The 17,067-nt window shown below is 34.7% G+C and overlaps 1 protein-coding gene across 5 annotated transcripts in view; it reads left to right on the forward strand.

Annotated features, from left to right (window-relative positions):
* Window positions 1–17,067, forward strand: part of PREX2 (phosphatidylinositol-3,4,5-trisphosphate dependent Rac exchange factor 2) — a 292,133-nt gene that overhangs the window by 191,444 nt on the left and 83,622 nt on the right. For all 5 annotated transcript variants that reach the window (XR_008419975.1, XR_008419974.1, XR_008419973.1 and 2 more), the window contains 4 exons: window positions 764–805; window positions 6,779–6,996; window positions 11,410–11,512; window positions 16,223–16,366. Coding sequence is in view for 2 of the 5 variants with exons in the window: in XM_019453224.2 (XP_019308769.1) it covers window positions 764–805; window positions 6,779–6,996; window positions 11,410–11,512; window positions 16,223–16,366 (507 nt within the window). In the remaining 3 variants the exon portion in view is untranslated. The remainder of the gene's footprint in view (window positions 1–763; window positions 806–6,778; window positions 6,997–11,409; window positions 11,513–16,222; window positions 16,367–17,067) is intronic.

A 17,067-nucleotide genomic window follows, 5' to 3' on the forward strand; every position in this document is an offset into this window, starting at 1 on the left:
AATAGGATGCAACCTAACCTTCTTTTATTTCCCATAATCTTTAGCACATGAAGAAGCTTTGAATATTTTCATATTTCCTTATTGCAAGTAAATTGTTTACCAATTAGAAGTAAGGCAATGAGTATGAAGTTAATACACATCATTTATTGAACATTTGTGATTGCCCTCATTTGGAGATGTGTTGTGAAAAAGAGTATTTGGAAATATTTAGTATTGTTCTGCACTTTAGGACAGTATCTTGACATACAGATAGGAAAGGAAGTCTATATAGAGAGAGATTATATAGATATACATTATATAACTTACAAGTATAATCTGTATAATTAATTTATAATTCTAATATATAATGTATAATAAAATATGTATATTTATAGATAAAGTTTATAAATGTATATACGATATTTAAAAGTTTAAGTAACTAAGAAGAAGTGCCATTTGAGAGTTTATTGATCAAGACCACAATAGCTGTAGAAGTTTAGAGAACACCACGGAAACTACAGCAGCTAAGGGTGACTTACAAAGGATGAAGCAGAATTTGAAGGGTGTTTCACAGACTAATTTAATTTGGAACTGGAAGGATTTTAGCATCTTGAGAAATGGATAGAATTTATATAGGCAGATAGGAAGAATAGCATGTCAAGTAAATGGGATTTGTATTATCTAATGGAGTAAGGTTGTGCTATTTTTTACTACACAGTTAAAATGTGGTGTCAATGGCAAAAAAAGACTGAACAACTAACTGCTATGTTTTCTTTTTCTGCAGAGGTGAAGTGTAGGATACTCCTGGCTCTTCTTGAATATTCAGGTAATATTTCTCATTATTTTTATTATTTGAAATTATTGTAGGCTGAGACCTTAGAAGTGTCATGATATCACAGCAATGCCTTTAACAGATTAGATGGAAATATGATCCATACTTACTCTAAAGCCTTGCAAAGATTTTTAAAAAATACTTAGTTTTAATAAAAACACAAAACATTCTCATCTTCAGTTATAGTACAAACATGAAATGTATATAAATATATATTTAACTAAACATAGAGCCACCATACAATCCAGCAATTGTGCTATTAGGTGTTTACCCAAAGGATACAAAAATACAGATCCTAGGTGGTACATGCACCCAGGTGTTTATAGCAGCATTATCAACAATAGCCAAACTATGGAGAGAGCCCAACTGTCTGTCCATTGACTGATGAATGGATAAAGAGGATGTAGTATATATGCACCATGGACGGTTACTCAGCCATCCAAAGAATGAAATCTTGCCATTTGCAATGATGTGGATGGAGACAGTAAGTACTTTGCTGAGAGAAATAAGTCAATCAGAGAAAGGCAAATACAAATACCATATGATTTCACTCATATGTGGAATTTAAGAAACAAAACAGATTAACATATGGGAAGCGGGGGGAGAGACGAGAGGGAAGCAAACCACAGGAGACTCTTAATGAAAGAGAACAAACTGAGGGTTGATGGAGGGAGGTGGGTGGGGGATAGGCTAGATGGGTGAGGGGTATTAAGGAGGGCACTTGGGATGAACGTTGGGTATTATGTAAGTGATGAATCACTGAATTCTACTCCTGAAAGCAATGTTGTACTGTATGTTAACTAAATAAAATTTAAATTTTAAAAAAGGAGAAAAATAAAATACAAATCTCCTTTTCTCTCCCTCTCTTCCTCTCCCTCTTCCTCTCCCCCTCCCCCTCTCTCCCTCTCTCTCTCCCTCTCTCTCTCCCTCTCTCTCTCTCTCTCACATATAGATGTATGTATATATATACACACACACACATATATATGTATATATATATACACACACACAGACACAGAATATAATTAAAAAGGAGGAAGGAAGCAGGTTTTGGTAAAGTTAATTGTGTACATGGCATTTATTGTGAAACTGGTCTAACTTTGGTTTATGAACAAAGAGGTAGTTGGGCTAGATTCAAGGGGTGGAGAAGTGGACTGTACTTAGAAGGAGAGGTCTTTTACAATCTATCATACCTGGAAATTTTAAATTATAAGTGAATGAATGAGTCAAGTTAACCAGAGGGCTTTTTTTGTTTGATGGCTGATTTTTGCTTTAATTAAAGAAGTGTTGTTTTGTTTTTTTGACTGAGTAATAATAACAAAATATCTTATTTTTTTTAGTTTTCCTAATAACCACACAGTTGATATACCTCATACTTATGGATTTCCTTGGGTCCTCACAATCACTCTGTGAGAATATTATTTTTCCATAGTTTTAAATGTGGAAAAAAATTAACATTCAGGCTAATTAATAATAACTGGTAAATGTATTCATTCAACACATATTTTTGAGTATCTGGAAGATTAGATGCCTTATTGAGTAAATGCATTAATAGTAAGTGGCAGAGGAAATTCAAACTTAGTTATGCCAATTCCAGAAGTAGTCCTGGAACACATTGCTTTGTTCATTAGTATTTAAATGGCTGTTCTTATAGATCCTTATTTTGATTTCAATTTTATTTTTCTATTCCCATCATCATTCTCCTTTTTCCTACTTTATTTACTCACTCTTCTTTTCCCTCATATATAGGATAGCATCAGAATGCAGAATGCAGATTACTCCATGTTGTCGGCTGCAGAATTATGTTCTCCACAGGTGAAGGGTAGATTGTGTCTGCTAAATACTGTGGTTTTTTTGTTTTTTAAATTTATTTTAAAGACAGAGACAGGGAAGGGGCAGAGAGAGGGAAACACAGAATCTGAAGCAGGCTGCAGGCTCTGAGCTGTCAGCACAGAGCCCGACGTGGGGCTCGAATTCACGGACTATGAGATCATGACCTGAGCTGAAGTCAGATGCTTAACCGACTGAGCCACCAGTAGCCCCTGCTAAATATTGTTTTTAGCTCACTTTTATTACTTTCTCTTTCTCTCTGTCTCTTTCTCTCTGTCTCTCTCATCTCTCTTTTATTTCTTTGTTGTTACTTTTTTTTTCTTTTCCCTACAGTCTCAGAATAATGACTAGGATTACTTGTGTGTCTAGAAACCACGTCATTCTTTTTTAGACCAGCTATGGAATTTGAGCTTTTTAAACAGTGGAGAGTAAATTAAGTGTTACTATTTTAAAACATGTTTGTAGAAGGTGAATTTAAGTAGGTGCTTAAATCCTGGAATGAAACAGAAGCCTTTGATAAGTAAAACATCCATTTGTTTTGAATGTATTCCCACTACAAGAGAATTCTTATTCTGCAAAAACAGTAAACAAACTGTCACCAAAAAAACAGCTCTCTGTGCCTTTCTTCTTTTGTAGAAGCAGCTGTTGTTGTTTTTGCTGTAATTCTTATTGATAAAAATGAGGAATGAGAATAGTTTTGGGGAAGGATGGACACTTGTGAATTTTGAACAGCTGCGTAATTATAAGAAAAGACCTGTTCATTTTTGCTGGGAGTTTGATTATTTTGGTGTCTTTGCTCATCGTGTGGTTCCTTCCCTATTTAGCAATAGAACTGAGCTCCACTCAGTGCCAGGCACCCTGCTAGATGCTGGAGAAAAGAAGAATCACAATAATCATGCTGTGCAATTTCACTTTGATAAGTGCTTTATCTCGTTTATCTTTATTGTAGGTCTAAGAAGTAGAAATACCTCATATTATATGTAGGAATCTGATACCTAGGATTATATGGTTTAAAATGGATGGAATGGGTAGATGAAGTCAGATTATATGTCTCTAGGTCCATGAGCATAATTCACATTATATGCCACTTCTGCTGGTCTTGATGTGCTGATGGTCTCTTGGGGAACCCAAACGTGTAAACAAACTCTCACACCGCTGAGTAATTAGCCGTCTAGTACAGGGATGCCCCTGAGCCTGTGGTGGCAGATCAAGAAGTGCAGGATACTTCCTGAAGGAGAGGGGAAATTTCACCAGGGGAGGTAATATTTCCTAAGTTCAATGGGTTTCAGTAGTTCAAGGATTTGACTCTTAAAGATGACTTAAAGTTTGCTAATGGAAAGGGTGAGAAAGTGTCTGCAGCCAGAAGACCCCAAGGCGTGAGCTGTAAGAGCATTTAGCATTTGAGGAACCTGAGCAGTAGTGTGTGGCTCAAAGAGGAGAGGTCTGTACAGCCAGGGTCCTGGCTGCTTTCAGATACATTGATTTATCGTATTCTCACAACAGGCCTGTGAAGATTGTTGCTGGTGTAGGGATGAATGGAGGGAAGTAATGCATTTATAAGCTGTCAACCTAACTTGAGGATAGATAGATTGTAAAGACCCCTTTCTGCCACTCTGAGTTTTCTACCTTTGTTACTCACCAGGAAGCGATAATGTGTAAAAGTTATTTGAAAATCTCAATATGATGTGCATATTGAAGTTTATGCAAACAAGTTATTTACTCTTCTGAAAATAGGAAAGTACAACTGAAAATCACCTCACGAAGTAGTAAACATTTATAAAATATTTTTTATTTAAAAATCTGTTGGTTTGAAATTTAAATGGCTGGTGGTCCAAGGGCATCTTGCATATCAACTTCTGTGACTCTACTGTGAGCACAGACATGGCCGAGGCCTCAACTTGGATGTCTTCATACCCCCAGTGATTGGTGCCATGTTTAATTCCTGTGGTGTATTTAGTGTGAAAAGTTTGAATTAATGAACAAATACAACTTTGTGTGATCATTATCTGATTTGGTAATGAGGTTGAATGAAAATTTTATTTGACTTTAAATGCATATACAATATAGTAGTGGAGTGTAGAATAAACATCTGAGTATTCTTTCTAAGGTTAAAAAATGGGAAGAAATTTGAGCATTGCTTCCCAAAAGCAATTTGAAGATAATTATTTCTACTAGTGGCAAAGTTATTAACCCTTGTGATCTCTTCTAAAGTTCTCAGTGGAACTGGATCCTTCCTTCTCTAGACCTTAGCTTTCCATTCTTCATATAAAGCATTTCTTTCCAATTCGGTTTTTATTGTGAAATTATTCTCAGGTTATAGGTGAGAGTATTCCTGCTAAAATTACTAGTATTTTTTTTTAATTTCCCAGATTTTCTGCTTTACTATAGGACAACAGAAAAGCAAAGCAAGAATGTACAAGAAAGATACAGGGCAATTTTATGTAGTTTCTGTCTTGAACCCCGTACCACAGCTACACATTTGGCTCCCAAACCATCTGAATTATCCTTTTAGGTTAAACTAAATCCAGGCATTTCAAGAAGTCAGAGAATGAGCTCATGCATTTTCATTTCACTTAATTGGTTTCTTAGTTGCTCTACTGGTTCATCATTTTCATTTATTAATTCAGTAAATAGTTGCTGAATGTCTACACTTTGTTTAAAAGTGCACAACACTTTTAAAATTGTGCACAAGAAAACAAGTGTTTTGCTTTTTTCTTAATTGAGGCTTGGACAGTTTTTTCCCAGTTTGGCTATTTCACAGTTACCTGTAAAACCCTCTTTTCCATTTATTTGAATGAGACACATGGTATATAATTACTTAAGGGAAATGTCTAACACATGTTGTTGATTAAGTTAAAAAGTTGAACCATATGGAATTGCCATATTCAACCATTTTGACCTAGTATAGCAGCAAGTTTGTATAGTTCAACATAATAAGTGGATATTTTCATTATAAAATTAAATATTTTAAATACCCAATCCTTTTTCTCATAAATTTTTTAAGAGTAGCTTTTACTAATAGTGAAACTAGGTAATACATAGCAGTTACATTATGTGTTCACATGCCTTTGATGGTTATTAAAAACATATGATCAGTGTTCTTGTTAACTTGAAATCATGCCTTTTTATCAAAAAAGCAAGAACTCATTAAATAATGGCAACATTTATACCTATGTTTTACACTAATACTGACAATGCTTCTTCATTTCAGAAAATTCTGAGCCCTTGAAATATTCAGTACATTTTTAAGAAAATGAGTATTTTCACTTTTATTGTTCTTCTAGTATAAGCGATTTTTCAGTGCACAGAATGTATGGCTTATATTTATATAGTTCATGGAGTTTGTATGTATCCAAACACCCAAAGAAGTGAATCCCTGTGATCAGGTTCTCAGAGGCAAGCTTGTTTCCACTTGGAAAAAATGGTGGCCCAAGAGTGGCAATTCACAGGGTAGACATACCTTCAGTGTGGGTCCATCAAAAATCCAACCAGTTGCATTATAAGAATCCTGGTGAAAATCAGCATATGTTAAAACTGTAAATACATTACTTATTTCAAAGAAATATAAGAATTTATAAACTGGACATGTTTACGACTCCTGAAGTTTCCTTAGGTGAATCTAAGAGATCCAGATTTGCTTATTGTTATAAACAATCAGATATCAATACTCTTTTCCCCATGTGCATATCATGTTAACAAAATTAGAGTAAGTTTATTAGATCATTTAAAAAATTTGGTATTAATAATGTATTTCATTTGCCAGCACAAACTGGAAAATTGAACTTTGAATTTCCTTTAGGAAATATCATGAAACAAACAAATCATGTTCCATCAGAAAAAAAAACACATCAATAAATAAAGCCTTTTTTTCCCTTGGGTTTTGTAGAACAATTCAATGATTGCAAAATAAAGTCACAATATCAATTAACAAAAGTTATTTTAATGGTTTTTAAATTTTTTTGGTGTTTAGCATATTTGCTAAAGTGTATGCTCATTAGTAGAGTTCAGATTCACATTTTCCACATGGTTTGAGTATAGTGAAAGGATGAAATAACAGCAAATATAAATGCTTAATGAATTGGTTTTATTTACCTGTGGCATTTTTCAAAACTGTCTTTATGTTCTCCTGGGTTACAGACAGTGAGACGCAGCTCCGAAGAGACATGGTTTTCTGCCAGAGTCTTGTGGCCACAGTCTGTGCCTTCTCTGAGCAGCTTATGGCAGCCTTAAACCAGATGTTTGACAACAGCAAAGACAATGAGATGGACACCGGGGAGGCCAGCAGAAGGTGGCTGGACCAGATAGCGAATGCAGGTGTTCTTTTTCACTTTCAGTCGCTCCTGTCACCAAACTTGGTAAGGAATCACAGTGTCTCCCACTGCCTATGACAACCATAACATACCTTGTAACCCATTCCCAAATAAGTGGTTATTCATTATATATTAGCAGGCAGTCAGCTACTTTAAAAGAATTCATTTTTCCATGGGCAAATATGGTTTTAGTAACTATGTAGAAGGTATTTCTTCTTTCCTGATTTTACGTATTCTCAGGCTGCTGAAAGCTGAGAAAGCCTCCATCTGTTACTAATTCCTGTATCCCTAAGCAGTGATGGAGAAAGATCATCAGAGGAAAGAGGGTCTTTATGCTGTGGTTCCTTATTTCCAATCCAGAAGTGCCACGAAAGCCAAGCTCCCACTGAGGTTGATATTCTGGAGCCTGCTTGATAGACAAGATCTGACAACTTTCATGCCTTACTATCTGACAATCTGCTTAAAATTTGTGTATGTTAAATGATTTTATTTCCTTCCTTTGCACGCATGTTTGTCCTGTTAAATGTAAGAACACTGCCTTAATTATTGTAGAATAATCCATATTTATGTGTCAGTTTCCCTCAGTGCACATGAAGAAAGCATCACAAAATATTTGATAAATCAAAGTAGTCTTTTAACATATACTTTCTGTGGTTCTGATAGTTGTCATGATGTTCAAAAAGACAAATATGTTCACTCTTAACGTATAAGCTGAAGGTGCTCATCAAATAGAATTGTGATTTTAAATATGAGATCCTGTGTCACCTATTAAACTAATATATGTGAGTTTATATATCAAAATGTTTTTCTTTAATGATAATGAAGATAGGGAGGTAATTGCAATACTGCACAGTCATAAAAGGTTCTGAAATAAGGTAAGGAAGTCTGCCTCAGTGTACTTCAGAGAAACAAAATTAGGTTCTTTTGAAAAGATTCCATGCGCTCCATGTGGGCGACCGGTTTCTTATTTGATTGCTAATAAAACTCAGAAAGATTTAACTAATGAAAATTTTGAAATAAGGCACTTTTGGAAATGTTTACAAACAAAATAAGTATTAATTATTTCCTATCAAATAGAAATGTCGTAAGAAAGCAAGCCCACTTCCTAACACATTAAGTATTTGTTAGATGGGTGAATGAATGAGCCTTCATTTCTATTCTACTCTTATTTTAAAACTGACGTTGTTTAATCAAGTGCCGGTACTTTTACTTTAAACTTAATTTTGTTCCAAATCCCAAGGAATGGGGGAAAATATTTGAACTTATATACCTGATAAGTGACTTATATCCAAACGCTAGAAAGAATTCTTTATTTTTTAATTTTTTTAATTTATTTTGAGATTGAGAGAGAGAACAAAAACAGGGGAGGGGCAGGGAAGAAGAGACAGAATCCCAAGCAGGCTCCACAGCCCTCAGCACAGAGCCCAATGCAGGATCAAACTCACAACTATGAGATCATGACCTTGGCTGAGACCAAAAGTTGGACACTTAACCAGTTGAGCCACCAAGTGTCCCAAGACTCTACGATGAATTCTTAACACTTAATAAAAAGACAACTCGATTAAAAAAGCACACAAAGGATTTGAATAGGTGTTTCTTGGAAGAAGATATAAAATGGCCAGAAAACACATGAAAAGATGATCGACATCATTAGCCATTGGGGAAATGCAATTCAACACTACAATAAGATACTAGGACACATTGAGATGTGGATAACTGTAATCCAAAAGACAATCACAAGTGTTGGTAAGGAGAAATTGTAACCCTCATACATTGCTGCTGGGAATGTAAAATAGTGCAGCCGTTTTTAAATTTTTTTCCATATATTTTTTATTTGAATATAGTTGACACACAATGTTACATTAGTTTCAGGTGTACAACATAATGATTCAACCTCTCTATGTGTTCTGCTACCCTCACCACAAGGCTACCATCTGTCACAATACAACACTATTACAGTACTACTGACTATACTCCCCATGCTGTGCCTTTTATTCCCATGATTGATTCATTCCACAACTGGAAGCCTGTATCTTCTACTTCCCTTTATCCATTTTGCCCATCCCACCACCCCCTTCCCTATGGCAGCCATCAGTTTGTTCTGGTATTTATAGGCCTGATTTGTCTTTTGTTGGTTTATTCATTTGTTTTGTTTTTTAGATTCCACATATCACTGTAATGTAGGCCCATCTATGTTGTCCCAAATGACAACATCTCACCTTTTTTATGGCTGAGTAATATTCCTGTGTGTGTGTGTGTGTGTGAGTGATAGAGAGAGAGAGAGAGAGAGAGAGAGAGAGAGAGAGAGATACATCATATCTTCCTTGGATTATCCATTTGTTGTTGATGGACACTGAAGTCAGTGCAGCCATTTTGGAAAACTATTTAGCACTTCTTCAAAATGTTACACATAGAATTCCCATATTACCCAGAAACTCTACTCCTATATAATATACAAGAAAAATGAAAACTTATATTTACACAAAGAAAAATGAAAACTTATATTTACACAAAAACTTGTATACAGATATTCTCAGGCTACAACATGGATGGAGGTTGAAAACATTATGCTAAGTGATTATTGCTGTAAAAGATATATATTATTTGAGTCCATTATTATGTAATATGTGAAATAGGCAAATTTCAGAGACTGAAAGTAGGCTAATGGTTGCCTAGAGCTAAGGACTGGAAGAAGGGATATGGGGAGTGAATGCTAATGGGTACTAAGTTTCTTTGTGGGGTGGTGCAAATATTCTAAAATTAGACTATGGTGGTAGTTACACAACTCTGAGTACACTAAAAACCCCTAAGCTTATACACTTCAAATGGGGGACTTTTATAGGATGTGAATTATATCTCAAGAAAACTGTTTTTTTTTCCTTAGTCTTTTGAAACCCTTAACATTATAGAATTGATTAAAAAAATCCAAAGGTGGCTTTATAAAAAGTGAAAGAAACCCATATTTTTTCTGTCTCTGTAACAAGCACATACAAGCCTCCTAGCAATGTGGAAGTTTCTGTGGGAGGTGCCAGCACTGGCAGTCTGTGTGTCCCTGAGCTCTGAGCACAGTCCATGGTCACTTGCATATCACTTTAGCCACATCTGCTGGAGCATCAGGACTTGCACTATAGCGATCAGAGGCCTGCCTGTTTGGGACACTTCTTCCTTGTGTGTATTCTTCTCAGTTAAGAAGATGCTGATTCTTCAGCCCTATCCTTCCAATTCCAGGTTCATGGCATACTTTTGCTGCTTCAAAGGACTTTAAAAAATAACTTTACTAAAATAAACATTTATCCAGCACTTACTGTGTACCATACATGTATTAAGTACCAAGCCAAAGTGCAAAGGTGATGATTCTCTTAACTTTTTGCTTTGCATGCTATACATCTTTGGGATCTGGAGTTTGATTTAGTGATTCTTTTTCACACAAGGGACATTCTTTACTATCTCCTTCACCCTCTATTCATGCTGCCCCCTCCCCAAAATGGCTGTGTGCTTACAGCAACTTTTAAAAGTGTGTGTAAATCTTGTTAAAATCATTATTTAAAAGGATCATTGATAGTCTTAAAGAAACAAATGTTACCGTTAAAAGATAATCTGTGTATGATAAGGCTAATTATTCCTTCAGGAGGAAATTAATAAAAGACTCTAGGTCATGCACAAAACTGGTAATAGGAAAGCCAGAATTTAATACTAGAAAGATAATATTGCTGAGACATGCACAGAACTCGTTACCGTGGCTGGGCCTTACCTGCTTCAATGTGAAATAATATGCTCTTAGAATGAAAGGAATGATAAAAACAAATCAGATTTCGTAGTCGCAAGACTCTAGATTAAGGCCCCATAAAGGCAAGTGAGATAGAAACGATTCTTGTACCCAAGCTCTTTGGAAGAAAAATCACTGCATACATGCAAATTGCTTTCATCACAGCTCTACAAGGTTGCAAAATGAATAATGCATCGGCTTTCTTATTGTAAAACAGGATGGAAACTGTGTACTGTGGCTTTTTAATAAAATAGTATTCTTGCCTTTTAGCTGTTACACCTTTAAGATTATAGAAGTTTGGAGACAGATAGCATGCTTATTGTATTATTTACACATTTGTTTGTAAATAATAAAAATCAACACAGTTTGAATATAGCTACAAAATAGACTGAAAGATTGTGTAGAACCATTTAGGTAATATGGAAAAGGAAAAATATAAAACTATGAAAGAGACTTGTAACTTTGAGGGATTTGTTAATTTCATTGTGGACAGTAAATTCTTAGATAAGTGTTGATAATTTGGTTTGCATGTAAATAAAACACAAATGAAGCTAGTTTTGGTCTGGAGATGTGATACAGTGTGATGTGATGTGATGTGATGTGATGTGATGTGATGTGATGTGATGTGATGTGATGTGATGTTCTATCCTTTGCAATCCAATCATATTTTGTACTATTTTCTTTCTTTCTAGACAGATGAACAAGCCATGTTAGAAGATACACTGGTTGCACTATTTGATTTGGAAAAAGTTTCTTTTTACTTTAAACCATCAGAAGAGGAACCACTGGTTGCAAGTACGTAGTTAAATATCTCATAGGTGTTTCATAGAATTTTTTGACATCAAACAAAAACAGATGGCATAACTTTGATATTATATTTGATATATAGTTCAAATTGTTTTATATAAAATATTATATTTAGGGTAAAATAAATAATAATAACCAACTGTGGAAGTGATAGAAAATATATGAGAAGAGGCTTATACCAGACCATTGAAAGAACCTCGCGTTTCTAATTAAGCCATGGGTCAGAGGAATGACCTGATCTGGCTTACCTACTGAAAGCTGCCTCTGATTGCAGTGTTGAATAAAGCATTACTGGGGACAAGGACAGAAGCAAACCAGTGAGGAAGCTACTTCAGTGACCCAGGTTGAAAGATGATGGGGACTTGACCTTGAGGGTAGCTGTGGAGATGATAACAAGTGGTTGATTCTGAATGTATTAAATTATGAAGGTAGAGAGAACAGAATTTTATTAAAGTTTCATCTTCACTGATAAATGAGAGAGAATGAGAACATGAATTACAATGTTAAGGATTTAGATTATATTCAAGGGAGAACTTGGCGAAGGGGATTAATTGATTAGGATATTATTACTTGAAAAAATTGTATGGTCTTCTGTGGGCATGTATAAAACAGAATATATTTTCATTTACTTTAGTCATGTGGGTATGATTTTTTCAAAGGCAGAGAAACTCTTATTTTCACAACATGACCTGTTTTTTTTTTTCTTTTAGATTTTGCTTTAGGGGCCATAAGCTCACAGGAGTACTGTTTTCCATGGTTCAAATACAACATTACTGGTGAATGGTCTGTTGAACAAGCAGGCAGGGGACCCGTGTTATAAGCTTGATAAAACAGTTACTTATTGCATAGCCACCATGAGAGGTTTAACTTTAGCACATTGAAAACTAGTATAAATATTAGAGATAATTAAGACCACATAAGCAATATTAGCATGTAAATGTGTACATATCTGTGACAAATATAAACATTCATATAATTCATATATATTTTTATGAATGTCCCCAAAGCATAACCTCAACTTCTGAAAACAGGTCCCTAGGGCAAGGTCAATTCCAATGCTACACTAATAGATATTCCAAGCAAGTCATTAACAGTGATGGTAGGAACATACCTAAGTATATTCAGGAAAGAAGAGAATTTTTTAATACCCAGTGTCATCACATCTTATTTAAGTGGTATAAGGAAGCTAGAGCTTTATTATTAATTGCATGTGATTTGATCTTTCTGTAAGGTTACAAACAGAGGAGTCAGATGGACAAATTAATTTGCATCACTGTAGTGAAGACTAGTTTGGCTGCTTGTCTTTGAGGGAAGGACTGAGCACAGAGGGGAGGAAACATGAAGTTATAAAGAGAACAGTGCTTTGAAGATAAGAAACTTGAGTTCCAAACTTGTGCGACTCTTATCCACAAACATGGGAGTACTAGCTTTCCCTCACTCATGGGGTCATGAGCCTTAAATAAGATAATGTATTTGCAAGTCCCTAGCCTTGCACATTCTCTCTCTCTCTCTCTCTCTCTCTCTCTCTCTCTCTCTCAAAAACAAATAAACATTAAAAAGAAATTTAATGAAAAAAACAAAAATTAAAAAAAGGGGTGCCTGGGGGCTCAGTCGGTTAAGTGGCTGACTTTGGCTCAGGTCATGATTTTGTGGCCTGTGGGTTCAAGCCCCACATTGTGCTCTGTGCTGACAGCTCAGAGCCTGGGACCTGCCTTGGATTCTGTCTCCCTCTCTCTATGTGCCTTCCCTGCTTGTGCTATCTCTCTCTCTCTCTCTCTCTCTCTCTCTCTCTCTCTCCCTCTCAAAAATAAATAAACATTCAAAAAATTGAAAAAAAAAAAAAAAAAAAGAAAGTCCCTAACATTACAAGGCTCGTGGTAGTATTCAGCAAATATTTGAACCCATCCTCCTCACTTTATTACTCTGCATTCTTTTTAAAGAGCTATGTTTAGCGTTATTTATAGTCGTATTTTTGCATTAAAAAATAATGAGATTCTGAAGAAATAGGGCTTGCAAGCAAGTTGAACTCAAATGTCTGGATTGAAGACATTTTATTTTTCTTTAAGAAATACTAGGTATATACACCATGCTAACTGCTGAACTAAATTCCCGAGATACAATAGTGACTAAATAAAACAAAGATCCCATGGGCATGAAGCTTAGAAACTAGTGAGAGATAGAAAGGAATAGATGGACATTGTAACCCACTGTAGTATAGGGAAAGTACGAGATCCTTTCTATGTCATGTTAGGTAATTAGTGAAGAAGGAATAAGTGAGCTAAATGATTAGGTTGTATAAAATTAAATATATTTTATGGAAAATCTTCATGTTTTTGGAGAATAAAAATATAATGATAGCAAATCTTCCCCCCTTTCAATGGTGATACAGGTAATTTTACTATAATGATTAGCAGAATGGATATTTTTGAGCTTTCACTTTTTCTATATGAGCCAGGCATTGCACCTGTAACCGTGGATGCCGTGGTGAATAGGACAGACACCATCCCTATCTTTATGGAGCTCACAGCCTACTTGGGAGAAAACAAAGAAGGAATCAACTACAAAGATGATTAGGGCCATGATAAATCCTATGCAAGAAATAAGCAGTGCATAAAGAATGAGGGTACGGTGGCTCTTTAAGGAATCAACAAGAAAGGGCTCTCAGCAGAAATAGCTTTTAAGCTGAAATCCAAAGGGTGATAAAGACCCAGCCCTGCAGAGGGTCAAGGAAGAGCAATTCAGGCAAAGGGAACTAACAACTTCTTGGAGACTTACCTTCAAATTCATGGGCCTGTTCAGTGACGGAGGGCCAAGTTTACCGGGATGGGATGCCACGGTTGGAATTCCTCTCTGGAATAAATACCATAGGAGAGAACTTTTCTTCGTGCAATAATTTTTTTGTAGCCTTTAATTGTTACATAGTCCTAATCTTCGATTTTTTTTCATAGTAGATAAATTTCCACAAATAAAAGGCAGCAATTTCAGCTCCACATTACTATGTGCTTTTACAGGTATACCAATTACTTTGAGAGAAGGTCATTCTTTTACTCTTAGCTTTAACTTCATTTTAAATTTAATATACTTGATAATTTTCAGTCATTTTCACTTTCTTTCTTCCTAGGATAGCATGTTTATTTGTCCTATAATGGAACTCCAACTGCTGCATTATTATCTTTCTTTCAAAAACATTTCGTGCCAAAGAGTAAACAAATGGAGTTTTAAAAATTGAAATACAAATGAAAGACATTGTATGTAAAGGGGAACTAGAAAATACAAATACTTAGTATATACTTAGTATATATACATTTTCTATAGTGTCTGTGCATCCTTTTTCTATTATAGAGCTAAGGAAAAAACGGAGTTTCCCAATCATTAAAATCCAGTTAATTTCCAACTCTTCAACTGAGAAATGTCTTCTCTTTTCTAAACCAAAATCCTTTATACCTCCCATAAGCATATAGAAAGGGACTCCTAGGTGGCTCAGTAAGAGTCCAACTCTTGATCTTCGCTCAGGTCAAAGCCCTGCATCAGGCTCTGCGCTGACAGCATAGCATGGAGCCTGCTTAAGATTCCCTCTCTCTCCCTGTCTCTCTGCCCCTCCCCTGCTCCCTTTCTCTCTCTCTCTCTCAAAGTAAATCAAGTTAAAGAAACTTTAAAAATATAGAAAGAAAAATAAAATAAGCATTATTATATGGCATAAAAGAGACTTGTAGATGTTAATGTAATACCTCTGCTATTGATATGCATAATTACCTACATTTAATGAGAAACCTGGAATCTCTCTTCCATAATGGATTTAACCTTGAACTCTACTTTTATACATAATTTTATTCAAGAAGTAGGTTAGAACTAACAAATATTGAGCAAGAACTTGTATTAAAATTTCTACTATATTTTTGCCTTAATTTTTAACTTGGTTAATATGACTATTCTAGCTTCTTAGGAAGATCTTACATTCTTTTTAAATGAAATGAAAGTTATTTGTCTTGGATAAGTAACATAAAATGAGAAGTATTTATGATAGCACTATGAAATACTCCTGCATCATTTTAGCTTTTCAAATTGGTTGTTTTTTGGGTTTGGTTTTTTGCTTTTGTTTTTGAGTAATTAAACTTAAGATCTTTGAGAAAACTAAAAGAATTTGGACAGATAATTTCTAATGACTGTAGGGCATCAACAGAGGTAATAGGTTTTTGATCTGGTGCTCAGGGAATGGAACTTGCAAAACCCATGCGAATTTTGATAATGGTTGCTCTGTACCCAATCTCTTGTACACTACTTAAGAATTGTACCCAAAGGACTCATTTTGACTAAAATATGAATGAGGCAGCTGCCCTGGGAGATTCTGATTCCAAACCATGTGTAACTAAACTTCTCATTTAGTTAAGTGAGACATCTGGTGTGTCAAAGTGTAACGGAGTTTCCTATTGTAGAATTTTATATACAGTACAGTAATAAATCTGTTGCTTTAGCTAATAAGAATCTGATTTAATACTTTCACTGAATAGCGCTGTAAGTTTGCCTAACCTGAACTCGAGATATATGTCAAGTATATTGTATGAGTATAATACATTATATATAATATGCATATATTTATATTAGTTTCTAGTAATTTTCAAGATTTTTTAAAAAGTTAACAAATACACTTTATAACATAACCTGACTTTTGGAAATAATGTAATATTAAATGTCATTTAGATGTTCCTCTTACATATCAAGCGGAAGGAAGTCGGCAGGCTCTGAAAGTTTACTTCTACATTGATAGTTATCATTTTGAACAGCTGCCTCAACGTTTGAAAAATGGAGGAGGGTTTAAAATTCATCCTGTTCTTTTTGCACAAGGTAAACTACTTTTTTTAATACATGTACTTAAATTATGTTATCTTTATTTTTAAAAATACGTGTAATTGTAGCCATCATATTTGTTTTTTCCATTAATTCAAAAATTCCTTCGCAGTACCTAGGTAATGTATTTACTTCTGCGAATGTTTATTAAGGAAAGAATAACATTAGTTTTAAATATTTACCAAATAGGACTGCAACAGTATTTATAACGGAGAAACAAGACATGAGTGCTTTAAATAATACAGATAAATTAATTTGGCTCAAATAAATTATGGTAGAGCCATTAAAATTATATGGTTAAAATTTTTTTATGAGATAGAAAAAGATTGGCAATGTACACATGCAAGTTACAAAAAATTTATATTCCATTCTCAATTATGTAATCCAAGTATGTATATAATCAAATGTATATAAAATGTTTTTGGTATCATTGGGTGATTAAATTGATGATGATTTTTTATTCTTTGAGTTTTTACCCTGAGTAAAAATATATTCCTTTTATAAATAAACAAATTGTTTTGGCAAATGAACAATGAGTTTTTTTAACTGCAATAGAAGAAATTAAGGTTAACATGAGTAAGAGTCTTTCAGTGAACTGGTTCCCAAGGAAAGATCCTGGATCTTTTTTATTTCCAGAGGCACAAAAGCAGCCCCAAACTGATTAGAAGTCCAGATTATTCTAGTGTAGTTTCTTCTAG

The sequence above is a fragment of the Panthera pardus genome, unplaced genomic scaffold (genome assembly GCF_024362965.1).
Source record: "Panthera pardus isolate Hobbes unplaced genomic scaffold, ASM2436296v1 HiC_scaffold_7, whole genome shotgun sequence".
Taxonomy (NCBI): domain Eukaryota; kingdom Metazoa; phylum Chordata; class Mammalia; order Carnivora; family Felidae; genus Panthera; species Panthera pardus.